The sequence below is a fragment of the Rhinatrema bivittatum genome, chromosome 4 (genome assembly GCF_901001135.1).
Source record: "Rhinatrema bivittatum chromosome 4, aRhiBiv1.1, whole genome shotgun sequence".
Classification (NCBI taxonomy): domain Eukaryota; kingdom Metazoa; phylum Chordata; class Amphibia; order Gymnophiona; family Rhinatrematidae; genus Rhinatrema; species Rhinatrema bivittatum.
In genome coordinates this window covers 347137052-347160356 of record NC_042618.1, presented here as the reverse complement: position 1 = coordinate 347160356, position 23305 = coordinate 347137052, and the positions used below count along the sequence as shown (strand labels likewise).

General features: G+C 45.7%; 1 protein-coding gene across 1 annotated transcript in view; it reads right to left on the bottom strand.

Annotated features, from left to right (window-relative positions):
- Nucleotides 1-23305, bottom strand: part of UTP18 (UTP18 small subunit processome component) — a 130481-nt gene that overhangs the window by 6020 nt on the left and 101156 nt on the right. Inside the window, 5 exon segments of the mRNA XM_029600668.1 lie at nt 1675-1719; nt 2526-2668; nt 8988-9059; nt 9061-9163; nt 19899-20022. Of these exon segments, the coding sequence (XP_029456528.1) occupies nt 1695-1719; nt 2526-2668; nt 8988-9059; nt 9061-9163; nt 19899-20022 (467 nt within the window). The 3' untranslated portion in view covers nt 1675-1694.

Sequence of the window (23305 nt, the reverse complement as noted above, 5' to 3'; positions counted from 1 at the left end):
GCAGGTCATCTCTATGAATGAACCATAGCATAGTCCTATACACTATAATCCTGGAGGAATTTCTCCATCCTCTAGAGTCAGGATATGCCTCATCTTCTGTGCCATGTGGATCTCTAATCAGGAGTCCTGCTGCGATCTAGGTGTACCCCAGCATTTAACAGTAGGGTCAGGCAAGGTTCCCGCATGAGACTCTACCCTGGGAGTATTGGACAGGGCTGAGGACTACGACTGAAGAAAGGAATGCAATCCCTGAAAAAATTCTACCCATGAAAATATAGACGTATCCATACCAAAACCAGGAGGTACCTGAGGCATACTCACTGAGCTACCCTCCCTTGCTGAAGAATCAGTTAGGGGAGTTCTATAATCAGGTGCCACACCTGACACGTCTTTACCCAGGCCTACATCCAAGCTGGGAAGAACCAGTCTTAGCGAAATCAGAGAAAAACAATTCTCCCTGAGCCTCCAAACAGCGCTGGTACAAGTTAGTGGATACTACAGGCTGAGATACCCAAATATAACAAGCAGCACAAAGAGAAAGATGCTTAGGTTTCTTAGATATAGGCGCCATTAGGCAGACAGTGTGCTGAGCAGCAACCGAAGGCGTGTCTGAATTTTTTTTTTTTTTACGTGTCCAAAAAAATCAGGCGTCCCAAAACCTAGGCATCTAAAACTTAGGCATCCCTAGGACAGATGCCGCAAAAAATTTAAGCGCATAGCAACACTCAACTTATGCACAGAGGTAAGTGTACAGCCACTAAAGGCGCCGCTTAACTTGGATGCACAAAACAAGGCCCGACTAAGCGTCCAAAAACTAGATGCACACACCGAATCGACAAACCTGTAGAGGGCAGCCTATAGAAAGCATGTGCAACTCTGTTGAGGCCTACCATACAGCGCGCAGCAAAAAAGCCTCAGAGCGGGGCCTAGCCTACAGAGACTGCTCAACCCGCCAGGCTAACCACATCCCTCAATCTCCCACGAAGCAGGACAAATGTTGGAATGGCAAGCCAAGCATGGAGACCAGGGGAAGGAGGAAACCCTACATCAAAACACATTCCTTCTTGGTCTCTGTATGTATATACACACACACACACTTTTTTTTTTTTTTTTTTAAACTTACCCGAGCTCAGCTCTACCTGGCTGAGTACAGAGACTGTCTCTGGCTGCGGGGGTAGAGAGCATATGCAATCACTGCCGCACTCTGCTTCCCGCGCCCGCTGCCTTTCAGCTACTTAAACAGCTAAGTCTATGCTAGCTGAAAAACCAGCTACCGGACCAAGGCACTCAGAGGGACCACGGAAATCATCTCAGGAATTTTCAACTGGGGAGAGACCATTTGGTGTCATTGCAGGAGAGCAGGGATGAATTTATTTTCCTTATTTTTTGTTTTTTCCCAAATCGAAGCAATCCCCAGTAGGGACATGCACGCCCACCATCTGCTGGAGGCGGAGAATACTGGCAGGTTGACGTCACTGCAAGGGTATATATATACTGTGATATCAGTTTGCTCCGTCTCCATCTGCTGGTAGAGGTGCATAACCCACTTGTTCTGGATTCATCCGACTGGACACTAAGAAACATAAGTAATTTGACATTTACATATGTCCATGCCAAAATATTATAGGAGTACATTAAAATGGACAAAGCAGCGTGATGTCATATGTAGCTTACCTTAGGCCATAATTCTACTGCTAGAAATCAGAGTAATGTTTTAGCCTGAAAGACAGCACAATCAGCTTTTAGGAAAAATTAAATGTTCAATTAAAAAGACTCCCTAAATTGCTTATAAAAACTATTCACCTGACAAGAGTCATAGGGGAAATTGTTAAAGAACATTTTCAACATTTTTGCTTCTCACTATGCTGTGGAGTTAATGTAAATTATAAAATGAGATAGGGTTGGCCTATGCATCACCAAGAGGAGGGACTGGGTTTCATTCCTGGCCTAAGTCTTCCACTCCCTCAGTCAGCCGGGGGGCTTGGGACATTGCAGAGGCAGCTCTCAGCCCCTGGAAGGGAGGAAGAGAGTCACAGTTTGGGTACAATAGCGACAGCTGGATTTCGGGCCCATGATTGCATGGTTCTGGAAGAAGCCCTAGTGCATGATCCTTGGCTAAAGACTACCACTGGATTGGATAAGTTACAAGGGAATATAAAATAAGCGGAAAAATCCTAGTTAATTGTGAACCACATCCTAGCCCAGCTCAATGGGAAGAGCTGCCAAGCCCATAAAGAGCAAAACTCCACCCCACCCCCAAAACAAACAGAAGAGATATAAATGTGTTTTTGTAATTTTTAATCAATGGTGAAACATGGTCTTATGTCTGCCCAGCATTAATAGGGACCTTAGTAGTAGTAACATTCAAGCAAGTAACCACAATAAGTAAACTTTTAGTGGGCGCACAATAGCTTGGGGACTGCACTGTTGGGAAATTACTCATCCTATCCATGTGCCTCAGGACAGAACATTAGCCAAGATCCAAATCAATTCTGTAGGTCCACCTTCATATACACCTGTCCTACCTGTACAACAAAGCTTTGCCTTTGTTGGTTGCTATAGAGAAAAAGCCACTTCTGGGAGAGAAATCCATACACTGGGCCAAGTAAATGGTCTTCCTTCTGAACACTGGGAAGTTTGAAAACACATGAAATGATGGGATGTGCACCTATCAGCAAAGAGCAAAATTCCATCAACATCCAGATACATCCTAAACTCATGTAACAAGCCCATGCTCCTACTCAACTCTGACTATGAATTACCTCAGCACTTGAAATGCAAATCTCTATAGTGAAAACATTTCTCTGTCTCTATTTTTTAAAAACTTATTTTGCATTGGGTCCTGACAGCAAATGAACAAATTATAATATTTATATCAAGATTTCATGCCATTCAATATATTCAAATATACAATCAAGATTAACATTTCTTCAACTAACTTATACTCTATCACTTACACAAGTCTTTCTTCCATCTATTTCCCCTCCCCACTTCCACCACATCCTGATTATTTAAACCTAAATGCCACCAATAAAATGTCATGCCAGAAGATATATTTCTTTTTAATGGCACTTGCGCTATAGTTTTAAAACAGGCTGAAGAGTGACGGGCAGCTCCTATAACACAAGCCTGTGTCTGACAGCATGCCCTCCTGTTCCCCAGTAACAAAATTTCCCCTTTCCCATTTGAAAGATTTTTTTTTATTTAAAATATTTAAATTCCACCTATAGCAGCCTAGCTGTGCTAGGCAGATTACAACAACAAAAAAAAACAAAAAAACAAACAATAAAATGTACAAAAATTAAAACATACATATGCCTCATATACCCATCATTATAATGCTACCTGCTACTTCCTGAAACATGTTAAACAATTAGCAAATGATTCCTGGAATAGCAAAGCCTTACGCTTTTTCCAAAAAGAAAAAAAATCTGTAATGGACTGAAGGTCCTTGGCAGACTATTCCATAAGGTGGGCCCTGTAATGGAAAGGGCTTGACATCGTGCTTCATGCAGTCAGGACTGTTTAACGGAAGGCACTACCAGAAGAGCAAGTTTGCTTACCGTAAACGGTGTTTTCCATAGATAGCAGATGAATTAGCCATGCTGTATGGGTACATTCTCAGTGCCCCTAGGTGGCGGAGCTCTCAAAGTCTAGGAAAGACTTTTAGCTAGTTACTCCCTCCCTGCTGTATAGTGATAGGATTACCTCAGGCTTCCTCAGTCAGTGTCAAAGCAAGGTAGGTGTGCTAGAAGGAGGCGGGTGGGTCAGCATGGCTAATTCATCTATCTATGGAAAACACTGTTTACAGTAAGCAAACTTGCTCTTTTCACGTAGATAAGCAGCATGAATTAGCCATGCTGTCTGGGAGTCCCCAGCCAATGTATTCAGCAATGAATATGTATGTGAAGTGCTATGTAGTTCACTTTTTTTTTTTTTTGCTCAATACGATAAAGAAGTGCTGACAATTCCCATGAAGGCTGTATTTGCGTGGAAGCAGTGCTTTTCTGTAGGATAGTCCATCGCAATAGGCCATCATCCCCGTTTGTGTGTCTAAGCACTGGCGGGATGTGGAGTGTGTAGCGATGACAACGTCTGCGCTTGACATATGCCTAACAGGTACATAATGATGATAGGCTATCGAGGCTGTCGTTGCACGCATCTGATGTGTCCTTGTGTCGCAGATTGTGCTTGCAACCTTGTCTTATCACAAACTGGATAGAGGTGAATATCCCTGTGGATAATGTGTGTTTTGTTACTGGACGAGCTTTTGCGTTTGGAATGAAACAAAGACATAGTAGTGATGGTCGACTGGGTGAAGAAGTGCGCTGCTTGTGGTATTCCAGTGCACGTGTACCAGGCAAGGTGTGTAACTGTCTTGCATAGTCATTTGCATGAGGGTTAAGAAGTCCGTGGTAAGGTGATGTCTTGGCCAATGTGGAAACTGACATTTGCCATCAACGAACATTAAGCTGAGTGCACAAGGTCATCCTGTCATGGTGAAATTGAAAGAAGGGGGCTAGTTAACTAATGCTGAGAAGCTACTTGTTCCTTTTGCAGGAGTTAAAACAATCAGGAAAAAACACCTTCATGCGGCAGCGAAGGTGACAATTGTCTAAAGGTTCAAAGGGAGAACTTGTGAGCTGTTTGAAAATTGTAGTAATGGCTCACGGTACTGGAAGCTTATGCAGAGGTGGAGGTATGCAGAATACCTCCCTCATGAATCAGTATTGGAATTGCTGGTCTGCAGAGGTTTTCTGAATTCAAACCTCCATTTTGTTTATATGAGATTGTAACTTGGTTGTTCATGTGAATCATGGCTATGTTCACATGTAGGGAATGTTTGAAGTGTCGAAGGGCGTTGATTGCCCGCGAGGAACCAGAAGGTGTTTGTGCAGTGTACGTTTGTACGAAGCCTATACACCTATAGACCTACTTCCATCTACAATATCGGGCTAACCGCTGCAATAATACTCTCCAGGAGAGTATTATTGCAGGGGTTAGCCCGATATTGTAGATGGAAGTAGGCACCAGGTCGAGGTGTGTTTCCATACTGATAGTATTTGAGACCCCATTGAAGGCGGCGTATATGTAAACTCGTAAGTAAATGACTGCCACTACATGTGTCAATCCAGGTAGGACTTGGCAAGGTGTTGCCAAGGTACTGTAAAGTAGTATGGTAGACAGTGTGGAGAGAGCTATTGTTCTCAGGTGATGTAGGAAATTTGACCTGAATCGTGTCGATGCAGGTATATTTGAAGTGTAAGAGTGAGTGGGCTCCAACTCCAGTTGATTGTAGGCAATCTGGCGGCCTAGATTGTCTAGGTAAGGATCGTCTGCAAAGATTCTCACTTTGTAGTGGTTGATTGAACATTAGTAGGAGTCCACCCATTAGGTAGGGGAGAAAAAAAAAATTTTTTCCATCCCCCAAAGAAAAAGGTGCGATCCCGCCCGTGCTATGCATATGGTGCAAAGCTTGGGTCAGAGGTCATGTCGAATGGAGAACTGGTATTGGAAGTAATGATAGTCTGCTTGAAAAACAGAGGAACATCCGGAACCGCGCAGATCGGAATGTGAGCTTATGCATCATGTAAGGTGAATTAACTTATCCAATCTTTGGAGTGAAGAAAGGGAATGGATTTTTCCTTGTGGTGGTATATGGTGAGATAGAAAGGTCCCCCCTTTATGGGAACAAAGAAATAATGGGAAGAAATCTTTAATAGGATTTCAGGTAGGCAAGTTGTGGATGATCGAGAAGAGCATTTGTAAACTGTTTCCATGGTGGAAGGTAACAGGACCACCGTTTCTCCAGGAAACGATGGTGGTGTATTGATGGCTAAAACCCTGATCGGGTTTTGCAGACGAGAAATCAGTTTTATGTCTCGGCTGGCCAGGTTGTCCAGTATACTGGCATGGTGCCAGACGCTGATAAGCCTGCTTTCTCGATGGTTGGGAAGACAGAGGTGTATAACAAGGTATGGCTTAAGTGTGGTAAAGGCCGACCCTTGGCAGGGGGCCTGAAAATGACTTTGTGATGTAGATGGACCTTGAGGAATGGTAGAAGAGGACCCGTGCATTTTGCTCTTTCAGCATCGCCGCAGCATGGTCTGATGTCCGAAGTAATTTACTGGATGACAGGGTAAATTTGCCCACTTGACATGAACATCGTGTCGGATGGCAGTAGCGTGTAACCCTGTAAGGCATCTGGATGCGTAGCATACACTGAAGTTGTAGAAGAGACGTTAATCCTTCGTAAATGGATCACCAATAGTACCTCAAATGTGTATCAATGATAAGGTATTGATGAGGTAAAACAGGCTTTAGCCGAGTCTTGTAGAACAACTAATGGTTTGAATGCGGGCGTTGAGCAGCAGATATGAAATGACGTATTGCGAAGTCATCCAAACTTTATTGGCTGTAGTCTGTGGTATGCCGGAACGGATTCTGTACTTTATGATTCATTTGCATTGCCGACTAGCCACTATGATTAGTGGATTAATTGCTGCTTGTGACCTTTGGCAAGTCACTTTTATTCTCTATTGGCTCAGGTACAAACTTAGAATGTAAGCCCGCTGGGGATAGGGAAATAGCACCGTAGCTGAATGTAATACCCTTTAAAGCTTTGTAGAAAACAGTTTGCAATTCCATATTTGAAGGCAATTGTAGGACCCGTCTATGAAGGCTTACAACTGGGTGTTGTGGCCTGTGACTACGGTCGTAAGCTTTGGATGCGTGCGTGAATTTAGCCTCCGACGAATCGTGTGTCGGCTGATTTTGTATAGGACTGTGTAGAAGTGACGCAGAACGCATCGAGTCGTAGTAAGCCAGTTTTCGGGCAGGAGCTTTGTTGCTCACAGTACACGTGAAGGGGTGATACCTTTTTTTTTTAGGCATGCCCCTTCTGGGCTTTTCGCAGTCAGGTTTTTTGGTTTTTTTTTTTGAGTCGCTTCAGGGCTCTGTGAAAAATGTTTTTGTTTTTTTTTTAAATTCAGCATACTCATCTGCATGCTGACTGAGTCCTTGATGTGGCTGCAGATGGAACGGGTGGTTAGGTCAAGGATGCGTTGGTGCGGCGTATTGGTAAATGCACGTGTTTCCTGGTGTGTTTCGAAGTATATGTGGACGCGTCCGCGCCCCTGCATCGGCGGCTGCGTGTCAGACACACATCCCGCCAATGCAGCGAGAGCCTGGTCCTGTGCCGGTGTGCTAAGAGTTTTGTGCGCACTTCGATGCTTCAGCAGCCCTGCCTACTTTCGATGCTCCGGCTGCGATGGGCCCAGTGCACTTGGGTGTGCGTTGGAGTGGCGGCCGTGTCAGCGGGCCGGCGCACGGGGCCTTGTATGGGTGGATTAGTGTATGCGGCCGTTCGTCGATGCGCCGTTGCTGCTGTCCAAAGGTGCGCTGGAACTCAACTCGGTGCCAGGCCAGTAAAACCGGGAGGCTACTGAGGAGGTAAGCAGGTCGAGGGGCTTCTAAGGCCCGATGGGGGAAATCCCCGAAGGACAGGGGATTTTTCCCAAGTGGATTAGTTGGTTTTTTTTTGTCTGAGATGCTGTCCTTAGCTGGCAAAAACAATCCACTGATGAGGTGTCTTCCCCCAGTTCCACTCGGTAATGATCTGGAGTTTCACTGAGGAGGTAAGAGAAGTCATCGAATCTGCTGGTGGGGGAAGGGGGTGTCCAGAGATCTGTAAAAAGGATCTCTCGAGGGTAAGTCTGCAGGAGATGGTCTTTTTTTTTTTTTTTTATACATCTCACGATCCTTTCAATATAGTAGGAAATTAGTCACTTTTGTTTTATATTTGTTTTTTGTGAAGAGAAGAGAGCTCTGTGCATACTGTGCGTGGAAAAAAAACAGACTGAGGAAGCCTGAGGTAATCCTGTCACTATACAGCAGGGAGGAAGTACCTAGCTAAAAGTCTTTCCTAGACTTTGAGAGCTCCGCTACCTAGGGGCACGGAGGACGTACCCAAGCAGCATGAATTAGCCATGCTGTATATCTACGTAAAAAGATAAATGCTGGCTGAGGAACAAATTATGAGGGGGAGTGTTTTATTTAGTGCAATATAAGCACCAGAATCCTGCCACTTGGATATCCATTCCAGAAGTGGTTGCACATCAGTTTATCCACACATACAAGGAGATGCAAAAAAGAGTAAGGAAGGTCCAATTCAATGAAAAAAATTAAATTATTTATTTTGGATTTTCAATACGGCAACTCCATTGCTCATCTGTCAAAAGTATGCAGTTCCCAATAGGGTCCCCTAACACAGACCCCGTGTTTCGCCAACAGGCTGCAAAATTTTCGCGCCAATATTACAGTCCCTTTAAATGTTTGTATCCATCTTTTCCATCCGCTCTCTTTGCTGTGTCAAATGTTAGCATGAACTTTCACATATAAGGTATGTTTTTCGGTGAAATATGTTATGGTATATAATTTTATTTTGGTCCTTGTTTTGACATTTTTTGAATTTACTTTTTGAATTTACTCTATCTTTTCCAGTTGTTGAAATTATCATCGTTCACTGTCCCTCCCGACGCAGCCTGTTGGCGAAACATGGGGTCCGTGTCGGGGGACCCTATTGGGAACTGCAGATGAGAAATGGAGTTGCCATATTGAAAATCCAAAATAATTTAATTTTTTTCATTGAATTTGGACCTTCCTTACTCTTTTGCATCTCCTTGTATGTGTGGATAATTAATGATTGGAATGCAACTGTTCTTGCTCCTTTTTCTGTGTTTTGCACATCAGTTTATAACTTACTGGAGAAAACAGTGTTATAAAAGGAGCTATATAAAGGTAAGCTCCACAAACCCAAAACATTCAGATATTTAGTTATCAAAAACAGCATGCTTTGGTGGGGGAGCTTTGTTAGCCTTGCTTTTTTTTTTTTTTCCTGAACAAATCAGACTTTATTCTCGTCATGCTCTATGCTGCATCAGCCTTCTAACCAAGGGGGGGGGGGGGGGGGGGGGGGTGTCACGTACCAATTTGACGGCATCATCGGCCGCGTTGGAAGCCATGGCCAGAATTTCAGTGGTGGAATTGAAAGACAGCGAGGGTGGCGGCTGTAACCAAGTTCATTATGGCTTTTGCTGGTTTGGGGCTGGTCTCACGAAGGCAGTCATCCTGGGTGTACACATTCACAATGCCAGAACTGGAGCTGGGTGGGAAGGGTTAAAGAAAAAAATGAAATGGGAAATATCCAAATTTAGCAAGCTTATTTTCATTTAGATTTCATTCAGATTTACATTTATTTTTAAATAGTAAAGCAATTAACATTAGAATATGACAGTAATAAGGACTAACCAATTGATTTCTCAGACTCTGGCTTTGCCTTCACAACTAGGGGATCTCTATGTTTATCCCATGCTTTCTTGAAGTCCATTAATGTTTTTGCTTCCAGCACTCTCCTGGCAGGCCACTTGAAGTATCTACCACCTTTTTTGTGAAGAAATATTTTCCCTAATGGTGGTAATATTCTTCGGGCAGAAGGGGGCTGCTATCGTTGGGTGTTGGATTAAGTATGGGAACTCACATACTCATCTATCCAAGCTGGTAGAAAGTCAAAGAGGAGGATGACAACAAAAACTGACTTGGACAAGCAGCAATATCCTACAAGCGATCAAGTTTCTGTGTGTGACAACTGGGATATATCCTTAGCACTTCAGACCAGAATAAATGGGCAGAATGGATGGGCCAATTGTGTTACTATGATAATCCTAATGTCTACCCCCTTGGAATTTCAACTCATGACTTTCATGTAACCCTTTCATCCGGTCCTTCCTTTGGCAAATGGGGTACACCTGTGGAGATACTGAGGCCAGGCAATACTCATCACAACCCCAGGGTTTTCTGGTTGGGGTGAGGGGAGAGAGAGAGGGGAAGAGTGACTAGTGTTTCTAGGCCCTTGAGAAATCAGGATATAGTTCCTACACAAAGGATTCAATCCAATAAAGTTTACTGAAGCAAAATGAAAAAACAAAACAGTGCTAACAAGGAAAGAACTGTTCCAAAATTAGAGACCAGCACATACACCAGGGGTGGCCAACTCTGGCCCTCGATAGCCAAAAACAGGCCTGGTTTTCAAGATATCCACAATGAATATGCATGAGACAGATATGCATACAATGCCAGCTCTTTGATGTACTCCGTACATTTCTCTGTTACAACTTGTTGTTAGAGACTGGTCTGTGATTGTAGTTGTAATTACATTTACTATTATCCCTTCTGGTGATTGTGATTCCAGTTATAGCTACAGTTGAGTATCTATTTGCCTTATTATTTAGCTGATTGATGTTGTTTAGTTCTCATACCTTTCCTTCGCTAAGCTTAATGTTCCTATAAATCCTTTGTTCAATGTATTTTCCTCCCTGTTACAATGTAAACCGATATGATGTCGCCACGAATATCGGTATAAAAATTTATAAATAAATATATAGATCTGTCATTTTGGTGGCAAATGGTACTCATCATATTCAGGTGATGATGTTTTTTGAGTAATGTTTAAGCTTCTGCCTTAAATGCATAGGCCACAGGATCAGCACAGGGCTTTGCTCTTGCACCAATGACTTGGTGCTGTGGCTTTGCTTCTGTACCAATGGCTCGGCATCATAGCTTTGTGTCCGCACCAATGTTTCTGTGCTGTATAACAATTGGAGAAATTACTTACCTGATAATTTCGTTTTCCTTAGTGTAGATAGATGGACTCAGGACTAATGGGTATAGTGTGCTCTTGATAGCAGTTGGAGACTGAGTCAGATTTCAATCTGACATCAGCCCTAGTACATATACCCCTGCAGGAAGCTCTGCTCTTCATTATTCTCTTTGAAAAGCAATTGTGGATATATGTGTGACTAAATAACGAATAACTTGGTTAACTTGATTATAGCTGGAGACTGCCAGTGTACTCAACCGAGAAACGCAGACACCCGGTAGGTATGGGTGTCTTAGAGGGAAGCTTGGCTTACCCGTGTTTGTCTTGCTCACGGGGATTGTCACCCGAGGTTTGTGTGTTAGATGGACTCAGCATCCCGCCCACAGCTGCCATCAATCTACACTAAGGAAAACGGAATTATCAGGTAAGTAATTTCTCTATTTCCTAGCGTGTAGCAGATGGACTCAGGACCAATGGGATGTACAAAAGCTACTCCCGAACTGGGCGGGGAGACTGCCCGTGGCCCACTTAGTACTGCCCTTGTGAATGCTGTGTCCTCCCGAGCCTGAACATCCAGGCAATAGAACCTAGAGAAGGTGTGAATGGAGGACCATGTTGCCGCCCGACAGATCTTGGCGGGTGACAGTATCTTGGTTTCCGCCCAGGACACTACCTGGGCTCTAGGGGAATGGGCTTTGACTTGTAGAGGTGGAGGCTTGCCTGCCTCTATGTAGGCCACATTGATAACTTCTTTGATCCAGCGGGCTATGGTTGCCCATGAGGCCACTTCCCCATGTTTCTTCCCACTGTGAAGGACAAATAGGTGATTCGTCTTTCATACGGATTCAGACCTTTCCAGGTATCGGACTAGGAGTCTGCCGACGTTAAGATGGCAGAGGCTGCGAGATTCTTCCGAGTCCTCATGCTCGTCTGGCGATGGCAGCAAGATGGAAGTGAGAAACCAGTTTTGGGAGGAAAGAGGGGACCGTGCGTAGCTGTAAGGATCCCAGTGTGAACCTGAGGAACGGTTCTCGATAGGACAGTGCTTGAAGCTCGGTGATGCGACGGCCCGAAACAGACTGCCACTAGAAATGCAGTCTTCAATGTTATTAATCGGAGGGACAGACTGTGGGTGGGTCTGAAGGAGGCTCCTGCTAGGAAGTCTAGGACTAGATTGAGATTCCATAAATGTACCGGCCACTTTAGGGGTGGTCGGATCTGTTTGACTCCTTTCAGGAAGCGGGAGACATCCGGGTGAGAGGCTAGGCTGCCGCCCTCCACCTTGGCTCTGTAGCAGGCCAATGCGGCTGCCTGCACCTTGATGGAGTTGAGAGACAACCCCTTCTGTAAGCCATTCTGCAGGAATTCCAGAATCATGGGAATTTTACTGTTCGCAGAAGGATGTCTGTGTCTTCACCCCAGGCTTCGAATATTCTCCATATTCGTATGTAGGTTATAGATGTGGAAAACTTGCGTGCTCAGCAGAGTGTCAATCACTGCCCCCGAGTATCCGCTCTTCTTCAGGTGTGTCCTCTCAATGGCCAGACCATAAGAGAATCGAGTTGGGTCTTCGTGGAGGATCGGGCCTTGCTGGAGCAGATCCCTGTGTGGAGGTAGAGGGAGAGAGCTCTCTGTCAGTAGTCTTCGCATGTCTGCGTACCATGGCCTTCTTGGCCAGTCCGGGGCCACTAGAAGTACTGGTCCCTGTGGTGTTCTATCTTGCGGATGATCCCGCCCAGTAGCGGCCATGGAGAGAAGGCGTATAACAGGATTTCCTGTGGCCAGGCCTGGATGACTGCATCGATCCCTTGGGACTGTGGTTCCCGTCTGCGACTGAAGAAGTTGGGAACTTGGACATTGGACCAGGTTGCCAGGAGGTCCATGGCTGGTGTTCCCCAGCGGTTTACTATCAACTGGAAGGCTGTGGCTGACAGCCTCCATTCCCCTGGGTCTAGACTTTCTCTGCTGAGGTAATTCGCAGTGACGTTGTCTTTTCCCGCAACGGGGGCGGCTGAGATCTCTTGTAGGTTTGATTCCGCCCACGCCATTAGGGGGTCTATTTCTAGGGACACCTGTTGGCTTCTGGTTCCTCCCTGGCAGTTGATGTAGGCAACTATTGTGGCGTTGTCTGACATGACTGACTGATTTGCCCCGGAGTCTGTGACTGAACCATAGGCAGGCTAGCCTGACTGCCAGTGCTTCCCAGTCGGTTGATGTTCCATCCTGACTCTTCCTTGTCCCATTGCCCCTGGGCGGTCAGTTCCTGGCAGTGGGCTCCCCACCCTCGTAGGCTCGCATCCGTGGTGAGCAGGATCAAGGTCGGCGGGGATAGCCTTACTCCCTTGCTCAGATTGTCTTCTTGTAGACACCATTGTAGCTGGGTTCGAACTTCCTCTGGAAGCTGGAGGCGAATGGAGTAGTTCTGAGACATCAGATTCCATCGTGACACTAGGGAACGCTGTAGGGGGGGGGGGGGGGGGGGTCGCACGAGCTCTTGCCCGTGGAACCACTTCCAGTGTGGATGTCATGAGACCGAGGACTTGGAGGTAGTCCCACACCTTGGGGCGAAGACTGCTTAACAGGTTTCGCAATTGGTTCAGTTTTGTTCTCCTTGTAGGAGTCAGAATGACCTTGTCTTGTCTGGTGTCGAACCAGACTCCCAGGTATTCCAGAGATTGGGAGGGCTGCAGAAAGCTCGTTTGTGTTGACCACCCACCCGAGGATCTCCAGTAGAGTTTTGACTCTGGTGGTCGCCCGATGACTTTCTTCTGGGGATTTTGCCCCGATCAGCCAATCGTCCAGATATGGGTGTATGAGGATTCCTTCTTTCATCGGTGTCACCACCGCTACAACTATGATTTTGGTGAACATTCAGAGTGCTGTGGCTAGCCCGAAGGGTAGTGCCCGGAACTGGTAGTGGTGGTCCAGGATTGCGAAGCGTAAAAAACGCTGATGCTCGTGATGGACCAGGATGTGCAGGTAAGCTTGACAGATCCAGGGATGTGAGAAATTCTCCCGTCTGTATCGCCCTTATGACCGAGCGTAGGGTTTCCATGTGGAAGCGAAGTACCCTCAGGTGGTGGTTGACGGACTTGAGGTCCAGGATAGGCCGGAACGTACCCTTTTTCTTGGGAATGATAAAATAGATGGAATAGTGCCCAGTATTTTGTTGATGCGTGGGCACCGGTGTTATGGCCTTTAAGTCGAGCAATTTGGTCCGTGTGCTTTCCACTGCCGTCCTATTGGAAGGGTTGTGGTAGGGAGATTTCACAAATTTGTCCGGAGGAATGTTGTGGAAGTCCAGATAATATCCCTCTCGAATGATGGTTAGGATCCACTTGTCCGAAGTTATCTTGACCCATCTTTGGAAGAATAGGGCACGTCTGCCCCCTATGGCTTCTTCCTGTGGATGGGTCAGCTGATCTTCATTGCGGGGTGCAGCTGGAGCCTGGACCTGCGCTGGCTCCCCTTTTGCTGTGTTTGTTCCGAAAGGACTGGTCCCTGCCTACGGGGCGAGATGCTTGATATGTACTTTTGTACGGTTTGAAGCACTGTGATCCCCTGCCCTTAGATATTCGGGGGGAGGGGGCACTGGCTTCTCTTGTTCTTGTCCTCCGGTAGCTGCGGTACTGGGGATTTGCCCTATTTGTCGGCTAACTTCTCCAGTTCGCTTCCAAACAGGAGGGTTCCCTTAAAAGGCACTCTCGTGAGTCTCGTCTTTGACGTCGCATCGGCTGACCAGATTTGGAGCCAGAGTTGCCTTCTGGCTGCCACAACGGACGAAACGTCTCTGGCTGCGGTGCGCAGCAGGTCGGAGGTCGCATCCGTGAGGAATGATACTTCTGGTTCTAGTGCTTCGACGGGTGTGGTGGCATTTCTGGTCTTTGATAAGCAGGCGCGTGTCACCACGGCACAGCAGACCACGATCTGTAGTGACATAGGTGAAATGTTGAATGACTGTTGAAGGATGGCTTCGAGACGTCTGTCCTGGGCATCCTTGAGTGCCGCTCCTCCCTCGACTGGGATGGTAGAGCACTTTGAGACAGTGCAGACCATGGCATCCACTTTGGGGAACGCCAGGAGATCTTTGGCAGCGGGGTCCAGGGGGTATAGGGCTGCCTGGGTCCGTCCCCCCTTGAACGTGGCCTCCAGAGCCTCCCATTTCAGGTCAATCAGCTGTTGAATGGCTTGTAGCAAAGGGAAATGGCAGGAGGCCTGACGGAGTCCCTTGAGGAGGGGGTTCTTCTTCAGTTCCCCTGTGACACTCGTGCCTGGAATAGCGAGCTCTTTCAAGCTGTGAGCCACGAGGTCTGATAGTTCGCCTTTGGCGAAGAACCACCTCATGGTTCAGTAAGGTTCCGTTCCTGGGGGAATTTCCCCTTCCTCTAGGGAGTCTTGATCCTTGTCCGAGGTGTCCATGTCCCCAATGTTGGGGCTTTTGGGCGGGAGAGGCACTTCTCTGGGTTTAGAGGGTCCCGGGATGTTAGGGTCCTCTGGGGGAGGCTGTGGCATCAGAGGCGCCGGTTGCATGTGGACAAAGGTATGTAGGCCTCTGAAGAATTCTACCCAGGAGAAATATGCTGGGTCTAAATTGAGAGGCACTGAGTCCCCAGGGAGCCCCGATCGAAGGAGGCTCCCGGTGGGGGTAGAGAGGTCCAGTGTACTGTCGGTGGATCTGGATCCCAGTACTGGCTGGGGAAGACCTTGACCTGGTTCACCCAGGACCTCCACGCACTGTAGAGACAGAGCCATGACCTCTTCGTGCTGCACAGCTCTTATGTGGCATGCTGGGCAGAGGACCTAAGCCTTGAGCTTCTTGTCCGGTGGCGCCATAGCTTGTGCGCGTAGAATTGCAGAAACTCCCAGTTTGTGCGTTCAAGTGTACGCCCGGGAGGCTTAGTTATGCGGTCCGGCCACGCCGAAGTTGTGTGTGTAGGTAGGGTGCGTGCGCCGCTGTGCGCAGATTTAACTTATGCGCCCGGCACAGTTGAGCGTGTGGCTGTGCACCCGGCACCCTCGCGCGCACCAATGTGCACACAAGTGATTCGTGCGCCCGACTCGCCTCTGTGCGCACGGATTGGATCGGCGGACAGGGCGGCGATCAAGGGAAAATGGCGTCTGCGACCACGCAAGCAATATGGCGACTACCTCGGAGTGTCTCCACATGGGAGGACCCTCGTATCAAACCGGGGTCTATCCTGGACAGGGTTGATCAACCTGGTAGCACTGTCGCCAGCTGGTGATCTGTGTGGCTATTCGAGCCTCGGAGACCGGAGACTTTTAGGAAGTTTTCTACCTTACCTTGTCTCGGTGTTTCCCCGATCTCGTTCCAGGCAGTCTCCGACTGCGAGGGGAGAGGGAAAGGTACCTTCACCACCGCGCTCGAAGTTGCACCCGCTGCCTCTCAGCCGCACCTGTTGCCGGGGGGCTAAGTCCACGCCGGGAACTGGCTGCCGGACAGAGGTCTACCTCCGAGGGATTGCAGAAATCACCTCAGGAATTCTCAACTGGGGGAAGGACCCGTAGGGATCACTGCCGGAGAGCAGGGCTCATCTGTAGAGGTAAGATTTCTTTGGTTAGAATACTCTAACGCTGTGCAAGCGTGTATAAAGTCCCAAACTGCTATGGAGACTGAGAAATACTGAAGAGCAGAGCTTCCTGCAGAGGTATATGTATTAGGGCTGACATCAGATTGAAATCTGACTCCGTCTCCAACTGCTATCAGGAGCACACTATACCCATTGGTCCTGAGTCCATCTGCTACACGCTAGGAAATTGCGCCCACGGCTCCGTGCTGCGACACTTGAACTTCAACGAATCTTTCCTGTGTTGTGTTTGTGTTAATGGCTCCATAGTGTCTTTCATGCAGATGGACTCATGTCTATACTCCCAATGATACTATTTCTTAGTGCTGACTTTTCCTGCTTTAAAAATAAGTCTGAGGAAGAGACAGACTTACTTTTTCAGGAATGAGATTTCCTTTCCAATGAATTAGCTAACTCATATTTTATCTTCAGATCTCTACAAACATGGGCTCATGGGGACACTTTTCCATAGGGGCCGCAATTTGCCATGTCATGGTCAGGACCCAGACCTCATAGGTAGAAATCATTTAGATCTTTACTGGCCATTTTATGATATTTTTGGCACAGTTTAAAAAAACTGTTCCCCTTTTTTCCCTAATTTTTCTTCCAATGAAGGAATTTCTCTCCTATGTAGCGACGCTGGAAAGAGAATCTTTCCTGATCATTCGCGATTGCAGATGAAGTACACTGAGGAGAATGTGAGGTGATGTTAATGCAGGAAGACCCATGCATGTTCAGAAACATTTATCTCAGCACCAGGTGATATCACTTACGTTTGTGCATGCATTGTGCTGCTAGTCAACAGGGAATGATTTTACACACTTTTACACAAGTCAAAGAGGTGTTTAGTGGAAACCATTTATGTACACACTTGATTATTCAAAACCATTTGTAAACCTAAACACATTCAAACCTGTTCAAGCAGATTTAAGAGTGTGAGAGGTCCCTATTTCCCCGCACAATCAGGAATTTTTAAAACTGACTTAGGAATACAGCTGGAGGAGCAGCACAAGTATAAAAAGGGAAAATGGCTGCTGCAATACAATTCTGCATAGGGAGAGTAATTTTCAATGGGACTTTTGCAGGTAAAATATGCTTTACCTGCAGAAATGGCCTTTAAGAAAACTGCATGACTGCTATGCATGTAAAAGTACACTGTATATGAGTACTTTTACATGCACAAAAAAGGCATGCCAGGAATGGGATCTGGACCAGGCTTGGATTTCTGTTTATTTTTTGATTTTAGAAAAATATGCGCATAAATTCTCTTGGTAAAAACTACATGCAAACAGCAGGTGTAATTTTCAAAGCAAACTAAAAAAAATAAAGACAGGTGTAACTTGGGCCTTGTGAGTGAGTATACAGAAAACTCCCTCAGACGACATCAAGGGACCAGGCATACCAGTCTCGCCTGGTCCTCTTTAAAACAGACACACGTATGGGATCCTGGGTGAAGAGAGGAGCCCATCACCAGAGGTTAATAACTCAGGGCCTCGAAGGCTCAGAAAGGCCCCCAGGAAGAAGGGAGAGATATACCATACACAAGAACTCGTTGCGTCTACAGGCAAGTTGCACTAAATGTTTTGAGATTTGTAAGTTGTGCTGCCCTTTTTGATTGTTTGTTTTTCCACTGTAAATAAAGTGCATTTATGAACAGCCAGATCTCTGGCTGTTCTCAAGCCACTACGCTCGAGTTACACACAGGCCTATTATAAATTACCCTAGGAATGAGAACAAGGCTAAACAGTTATAAAATGAGGTGCCATTAATTTTTTTCTCTAATGACAGAGGCCCTAGCACATAGGAAGGCCAATTCTCAGCTTTTCTATAATGCTTGCAGGCCCATGGGCACTTTGTATCCACACATCTGTAAGGCAGTTTTCATAGGGAAACATCCCATGGATTTTTCCTTTAAAAATAATTCCCAAGGCACCAATCAACATAAGATTTTCAGCTGCCTTCATATTTTGCATGTGCAAAGAATGCTGGGTAAACAATGAGAGGAGCGGGGATAAGATTTATTTAAAAGAATTTATATCCTGCACCCATCAAGGTTCAGGGCGGGTTACAACAGAAATTTCAAAATGAAATTCCTACACAAGCTTCTGCTAGCCTGCTCTAATCCTGCCTCAGATACAGGGGGATAGGGGAAGACTTTCATAATTTTCAAAGGAGATTTTCTGCAAGTAAAAACCCATTCACTAGCAGATATCCCTTTGAAAACTGCCTCTACTACAAACAGGTTTATTATTACGAAAAAATCAGGGCAGTCAAATATATAGCTCATAGCCTAACTGAATTCCTGAATCACAAACATATTTCTCTGAGAATGAGAGTCTTTGTGATATTTATTTATGGACATCTGATATTCTGCCTTTTCCCAAAGTTGGTCTCAAGGCAAATTACAATAAATTTAAATAAACAGAGGCATTAAAACAGCTTACAATTGAATCAACTTGCATTTAGTGTACCATTGGGTTCCAGCACAAGAAAACCATTTGTGAATAGTTTCAAGACCCAGCTGTTTATAACAGACTCTCGTCGGGAGTTCAGATAGTTGGGCCAAAGATGAGGATTTTAGGGAAAAGCCACGCCTTAGTTTTGCTGAACTCAAGATAGCATGACTCCAGGCAAAGGGGTTAGTAGTACTTTGTTTCAAATGTTTGGTGTGTAACAGCTGAAAGCATGAAGTCTCATGCAGGACAGTCTGGTGGTGGTCAGCGGAGGAGACAAAAGAAGAACCAGTTCAGCAAACCAGAGTTCCCTTCATTGTATGTCAAGGGAGAGAAGTTGGGAGAGGTATTCAGGGGCCTGCTTATTAAAGCAACTGCAGACAAAGCAAAGTTTTAAATTTTATTCTAGTTCCAACTGGCAGCAGGGAAGTTGATGAAGAATAGGCTTGATATGACCAATTGCTTTTGCACTTACTGAAATTCTTGTGGCAGTATTTTGTAGGAGTTGGAGGCGCTATGCATTGTATTGTGAAATGTTGTTGCACAGAGAATTGCAGTAATCGATTCAGCTAATGATTAGCATATGAACCACAGTAGCAAGAAGCACGCAGACACAGATACATGAAGGAGAACCTTGCAGCTTTCGAGATGTAAGGTTCCATTGTGAGGTTTTGGTCAAGTTGAACCCCCTAGATTTTGATTGGACTCCTTAAGATGTAAAGTGGTTCCTGCTAGTGAGGAAAGTGAATGTGGGGTGACTTTGGCAGCTGAGAGCATTTTCTGGTGTTGCATTAGCTCAGGGAAAATTAGCACAAATTCTGGATTTAGGAAAAAAAAACACACTTTTCATGTATACATTTGAAACTGAACCTTGTCTGCAGGTGTCAAAACAAAAAGGAACCCTTAAATATATATTACTAATGTCCTATGTGGCTATAATATTATAATTCACATCCAATTATATCGACAAGATGCACATATGTCTAGGGCAGGGTTCTCAACCCAGTCCTCAGGACACTCTTAGCCAGTAGGGTTTTCAGAGTATCCACAATGAACATGCATGAGATACATTTGTATGCAAGGTAGAAATGGGTGTGTAAAATGTATTCTTTATGTTATTTATATATAGACACACACAATGCATACATGACAAAAATTGGCTTGTCTCTACTAATGTCAGCGATATTGCTCACTTTCACTTACCCACATGCCAAGTACTGCCCATTCTTGGAGACAGCAATACAAGTTCCATGCAAACAGCCTTCATCTGTGAATCTGTGTACACACTGCCTGCTTTTCACATCCCAAACATAAACTTCCCCTTCATCTGAAAGGAGAACATTAAAATGTTCACAACAAGGATGTAAATATTGTCTAAAAAAAACAACTGGTAAAATTATTGAAATTATAACAGCAGATTTAATTACCACCTAGTGCCTCCCACCCTTGCAGCACAACCATGTAAAAACCACAGGAGGAAAATCAAAGCCACAAATAGGCTGTGAATCTTCAATGATGCTGGCTTGCTGCCTCCCAGCCAAAAGGTGGAGGAGAGGGAGCACACACAACGATCTCCCAGCAAAACACTCACAACCCCCATGGGCCAGCCAATAACATGGCAACTCACTCCCACTGGTTTTAGAGGCACCTTCCTCATGTGCCCAGCGACATTCTCTTCCACCCATCCCCCCCCCCCAAAAGGCTGCCTCAATCCATAAAGTAAAAGGCTTCAAGAGCCCAAGTGGCCGCTCACTAGGGGTGTGCATTCGTTTTGAACTTAAATGTAAAACGCTACTTTTTTTTTTTTAACTTAAAAAAGTGATGAGGCGAAAACGATCGGATTTCCAACTTATTCAACATAGCTATATTGAATACGTTGGAAATCTCGATTGTTGATCCAAAATAAAAATTTAAACCCCTCACCTTCCTTAATCCCCCCCCCAAAGACTTACCACAACTCCCTGGTGATCCAGCGAGGAGTCAGGACGCCATTTCTGAACTCCTTTGCGAGGAGCACGTGACGTCGGCGCCACGTCGGAGTGACGCGGCGTCACGTGATTCCCCGCGGGTTCGCTTCGGGACCCTCGTTCAACCCAAAAGGAACTTTTGGCCTCCTGACACCCCCAAGCTGGCCAAAAGTTCCTTTTGGGTCCAACGAGGGTCCCGGAGCGAACGCGCGGGGAATCACGTGACGCCGACGTCACGTGCTCCTTGCAAAGGAGTTCAGAAATGGCGTCCTGACCCCGCTGGACCACCAGGGAGTTTTGGTAAGTCTTGGGGGGGGGGGGGGGGGGATTAAGGAGGGTGAGGGGTTTAAATTTTTATTTGCACATATGGACATAGACTCAACTTATGGAATTCTCCATATGTTCATATTGACCGCAAATGACCCCCCCTTTCGACTTATGGACTTATGAACATAAACTTTTGGTCTGCACATCCCTACCGCTCACTGCCTGTGTTTCGAAAACAACTGAAGGTAAGAGCTTAGAGCTAGCCGCCTCCTGGAGTGGGGTGGGAAGGTGTTGGCCTACAAGACTGGCCCTGCAAGTTTACAGCTGGAGTAGCGCAGGAACTCAATGCCAAGCTTCGAAACAGCAGTGAGGCTTACAAGAGAATCCTATACTTCCCCAGCTTTTGCTGTTTTAAGGAAGCTAATATATTAAACAGTTACACAGCAAGGCTCAAGAATAATACATCTTACAACTCTGGTTTTCCGAACAGGGTTAAGTGGAACTGATGGACACAACAAGGAATTAGTCTAGACTCCTGGAAGAAAATATTGTCTGGTGAAAGTAAAAGAGCAGGGAAAGACAAAGAATGTGTATGGGCAGAAGTCGTAAACTCCAAATCCCAATGGTAAAATGGATATGAGGGAAGGCTCCACTAATTACTAAAAATGCAACAATATCCCCACCTTGCTATCAAAAAATTATAATTAAAAAACAAAACAAATTGACAATCCATGTCTGCCATGTCTTCATTCATCAGGAAATGAAGTACTGCTTCCTGACATGTCCTCTATAAGCTTTTTTCTGCCAGCATTCATTAAGATCAACTGTATTATAAAGAAAGTTTAACAGATACATTCAGATGATCATAGAGGCTATGAAACCTGCACAGAGCAGTCACAATTATAACCCTAATATTAATGAGCATGCTTAGGACAGAGGACAGTGGCTCAGATTGAGAGGCTGGGTAAAAGACATGGCAGGGAGCAGCTGTTGGTTTAAGTATGGGAATTAATTATACTCGTCTACCCTACTTGGTAGAAAAATGGTGAGGAAGAAATCTGGTCGGGCCAATCGATCTTTCCTCCTAGCAAATGATGGCAGGTAAAAGTTTAAAAAGGTATTTAACCAGGTAAAAAATGGCTCTTCTGCCAAATGTCCTCCTCAAATTTGAGTAAAAGTACGCACGGGGTCCACAGCGCATGTACTGTTAGCCGCACAAAAGAAAAAAAAAAAAAAAAAGGTGTTCCTGTGGGCAGGTTTAGATTAGGGGAGGATAGTAGCATGCAAACGTTCAATTTTCAAACTATACGTACACTATTTTGCCCCCCTCCACTACCCTCACTAAAATAGCAACTGCAATGTACACGGATGCTTTAACATGTGCACTTTGCATGTCATAACTTTCAAAAAGTACACTAGAATTTCTTTTTGAAATGTTTCCTAAAGCACAGCTATGGAAAAAGAGTCCACATAGTTTGCATCTTCATGGACTATGGAAAAATTAAGTTTCTTAGCTGCTAATTTTCTTTCCTTGAGTCTTATCAGACCAGTATAGCATGCATGGGTTTAGTTCCCTTCAGGCCAATACAGTACAGTGCGCTCTGGCGGAGTGCACTGTTAACCCGTGTTTTGGACGCGCTATTATCCCTTACTGAATAAGGGGTAAAGCTAGCGCGTCCAAAACGCGCGTCCAACCCCCCCCCCCCCCCGAACCTAATAGCGCCCGCAACATGCAAATGCATGTTGATGGTCCTATTAGGTATTCCCGCACAATTCAGAAAGCAAAATGTGCAGCCAAGCCGCAAATTTTAGTTTCAGAAATTAGCGCCTACCTCTGCCGGCAGCGGGAAAGTGCACAGAAAAGCAGTAAAAACTAGGGATGTGAATCGGATCCGATATTGGATCAGATTCTGGTTCCGATTCACATCTCTATAGATGTGAATCGGATCCGATATCGGATGTGAATCGGATCCGATATCGGATCCGATTCACATCCCTAGTAAAAACTGCTTTTCTGTGCACCCTCCGACTTAATATCATGGCGATATTAAGTCGGAGGTCCCAAAAGTTAAAAAAAAGTTAAAAAAAAAAATTTAAATGGACCCGCGGCTCGAAAACCGAATGCTCAATTTTGCTGGCGTCCAGTTTCCGAACCCTTGGCTGTCAGCGGGCTCGAGAATCAACGCCGGCAAAATTGAGCATCGGCTGTCAAACCCGCTGACAGCCACCGCTCCTGTTCAAAAAGAGGCGCTAGGGACGCGCTAGTGTCCCTAGCGCCTCTTTTTACCGCCGGCCCTAATTTAAATATTTTAGTTTACTGTATCGCGCGCACAGGCCAGTGCTCGCCCGCGAACTTTACTGTGTCGGCCTGATTGC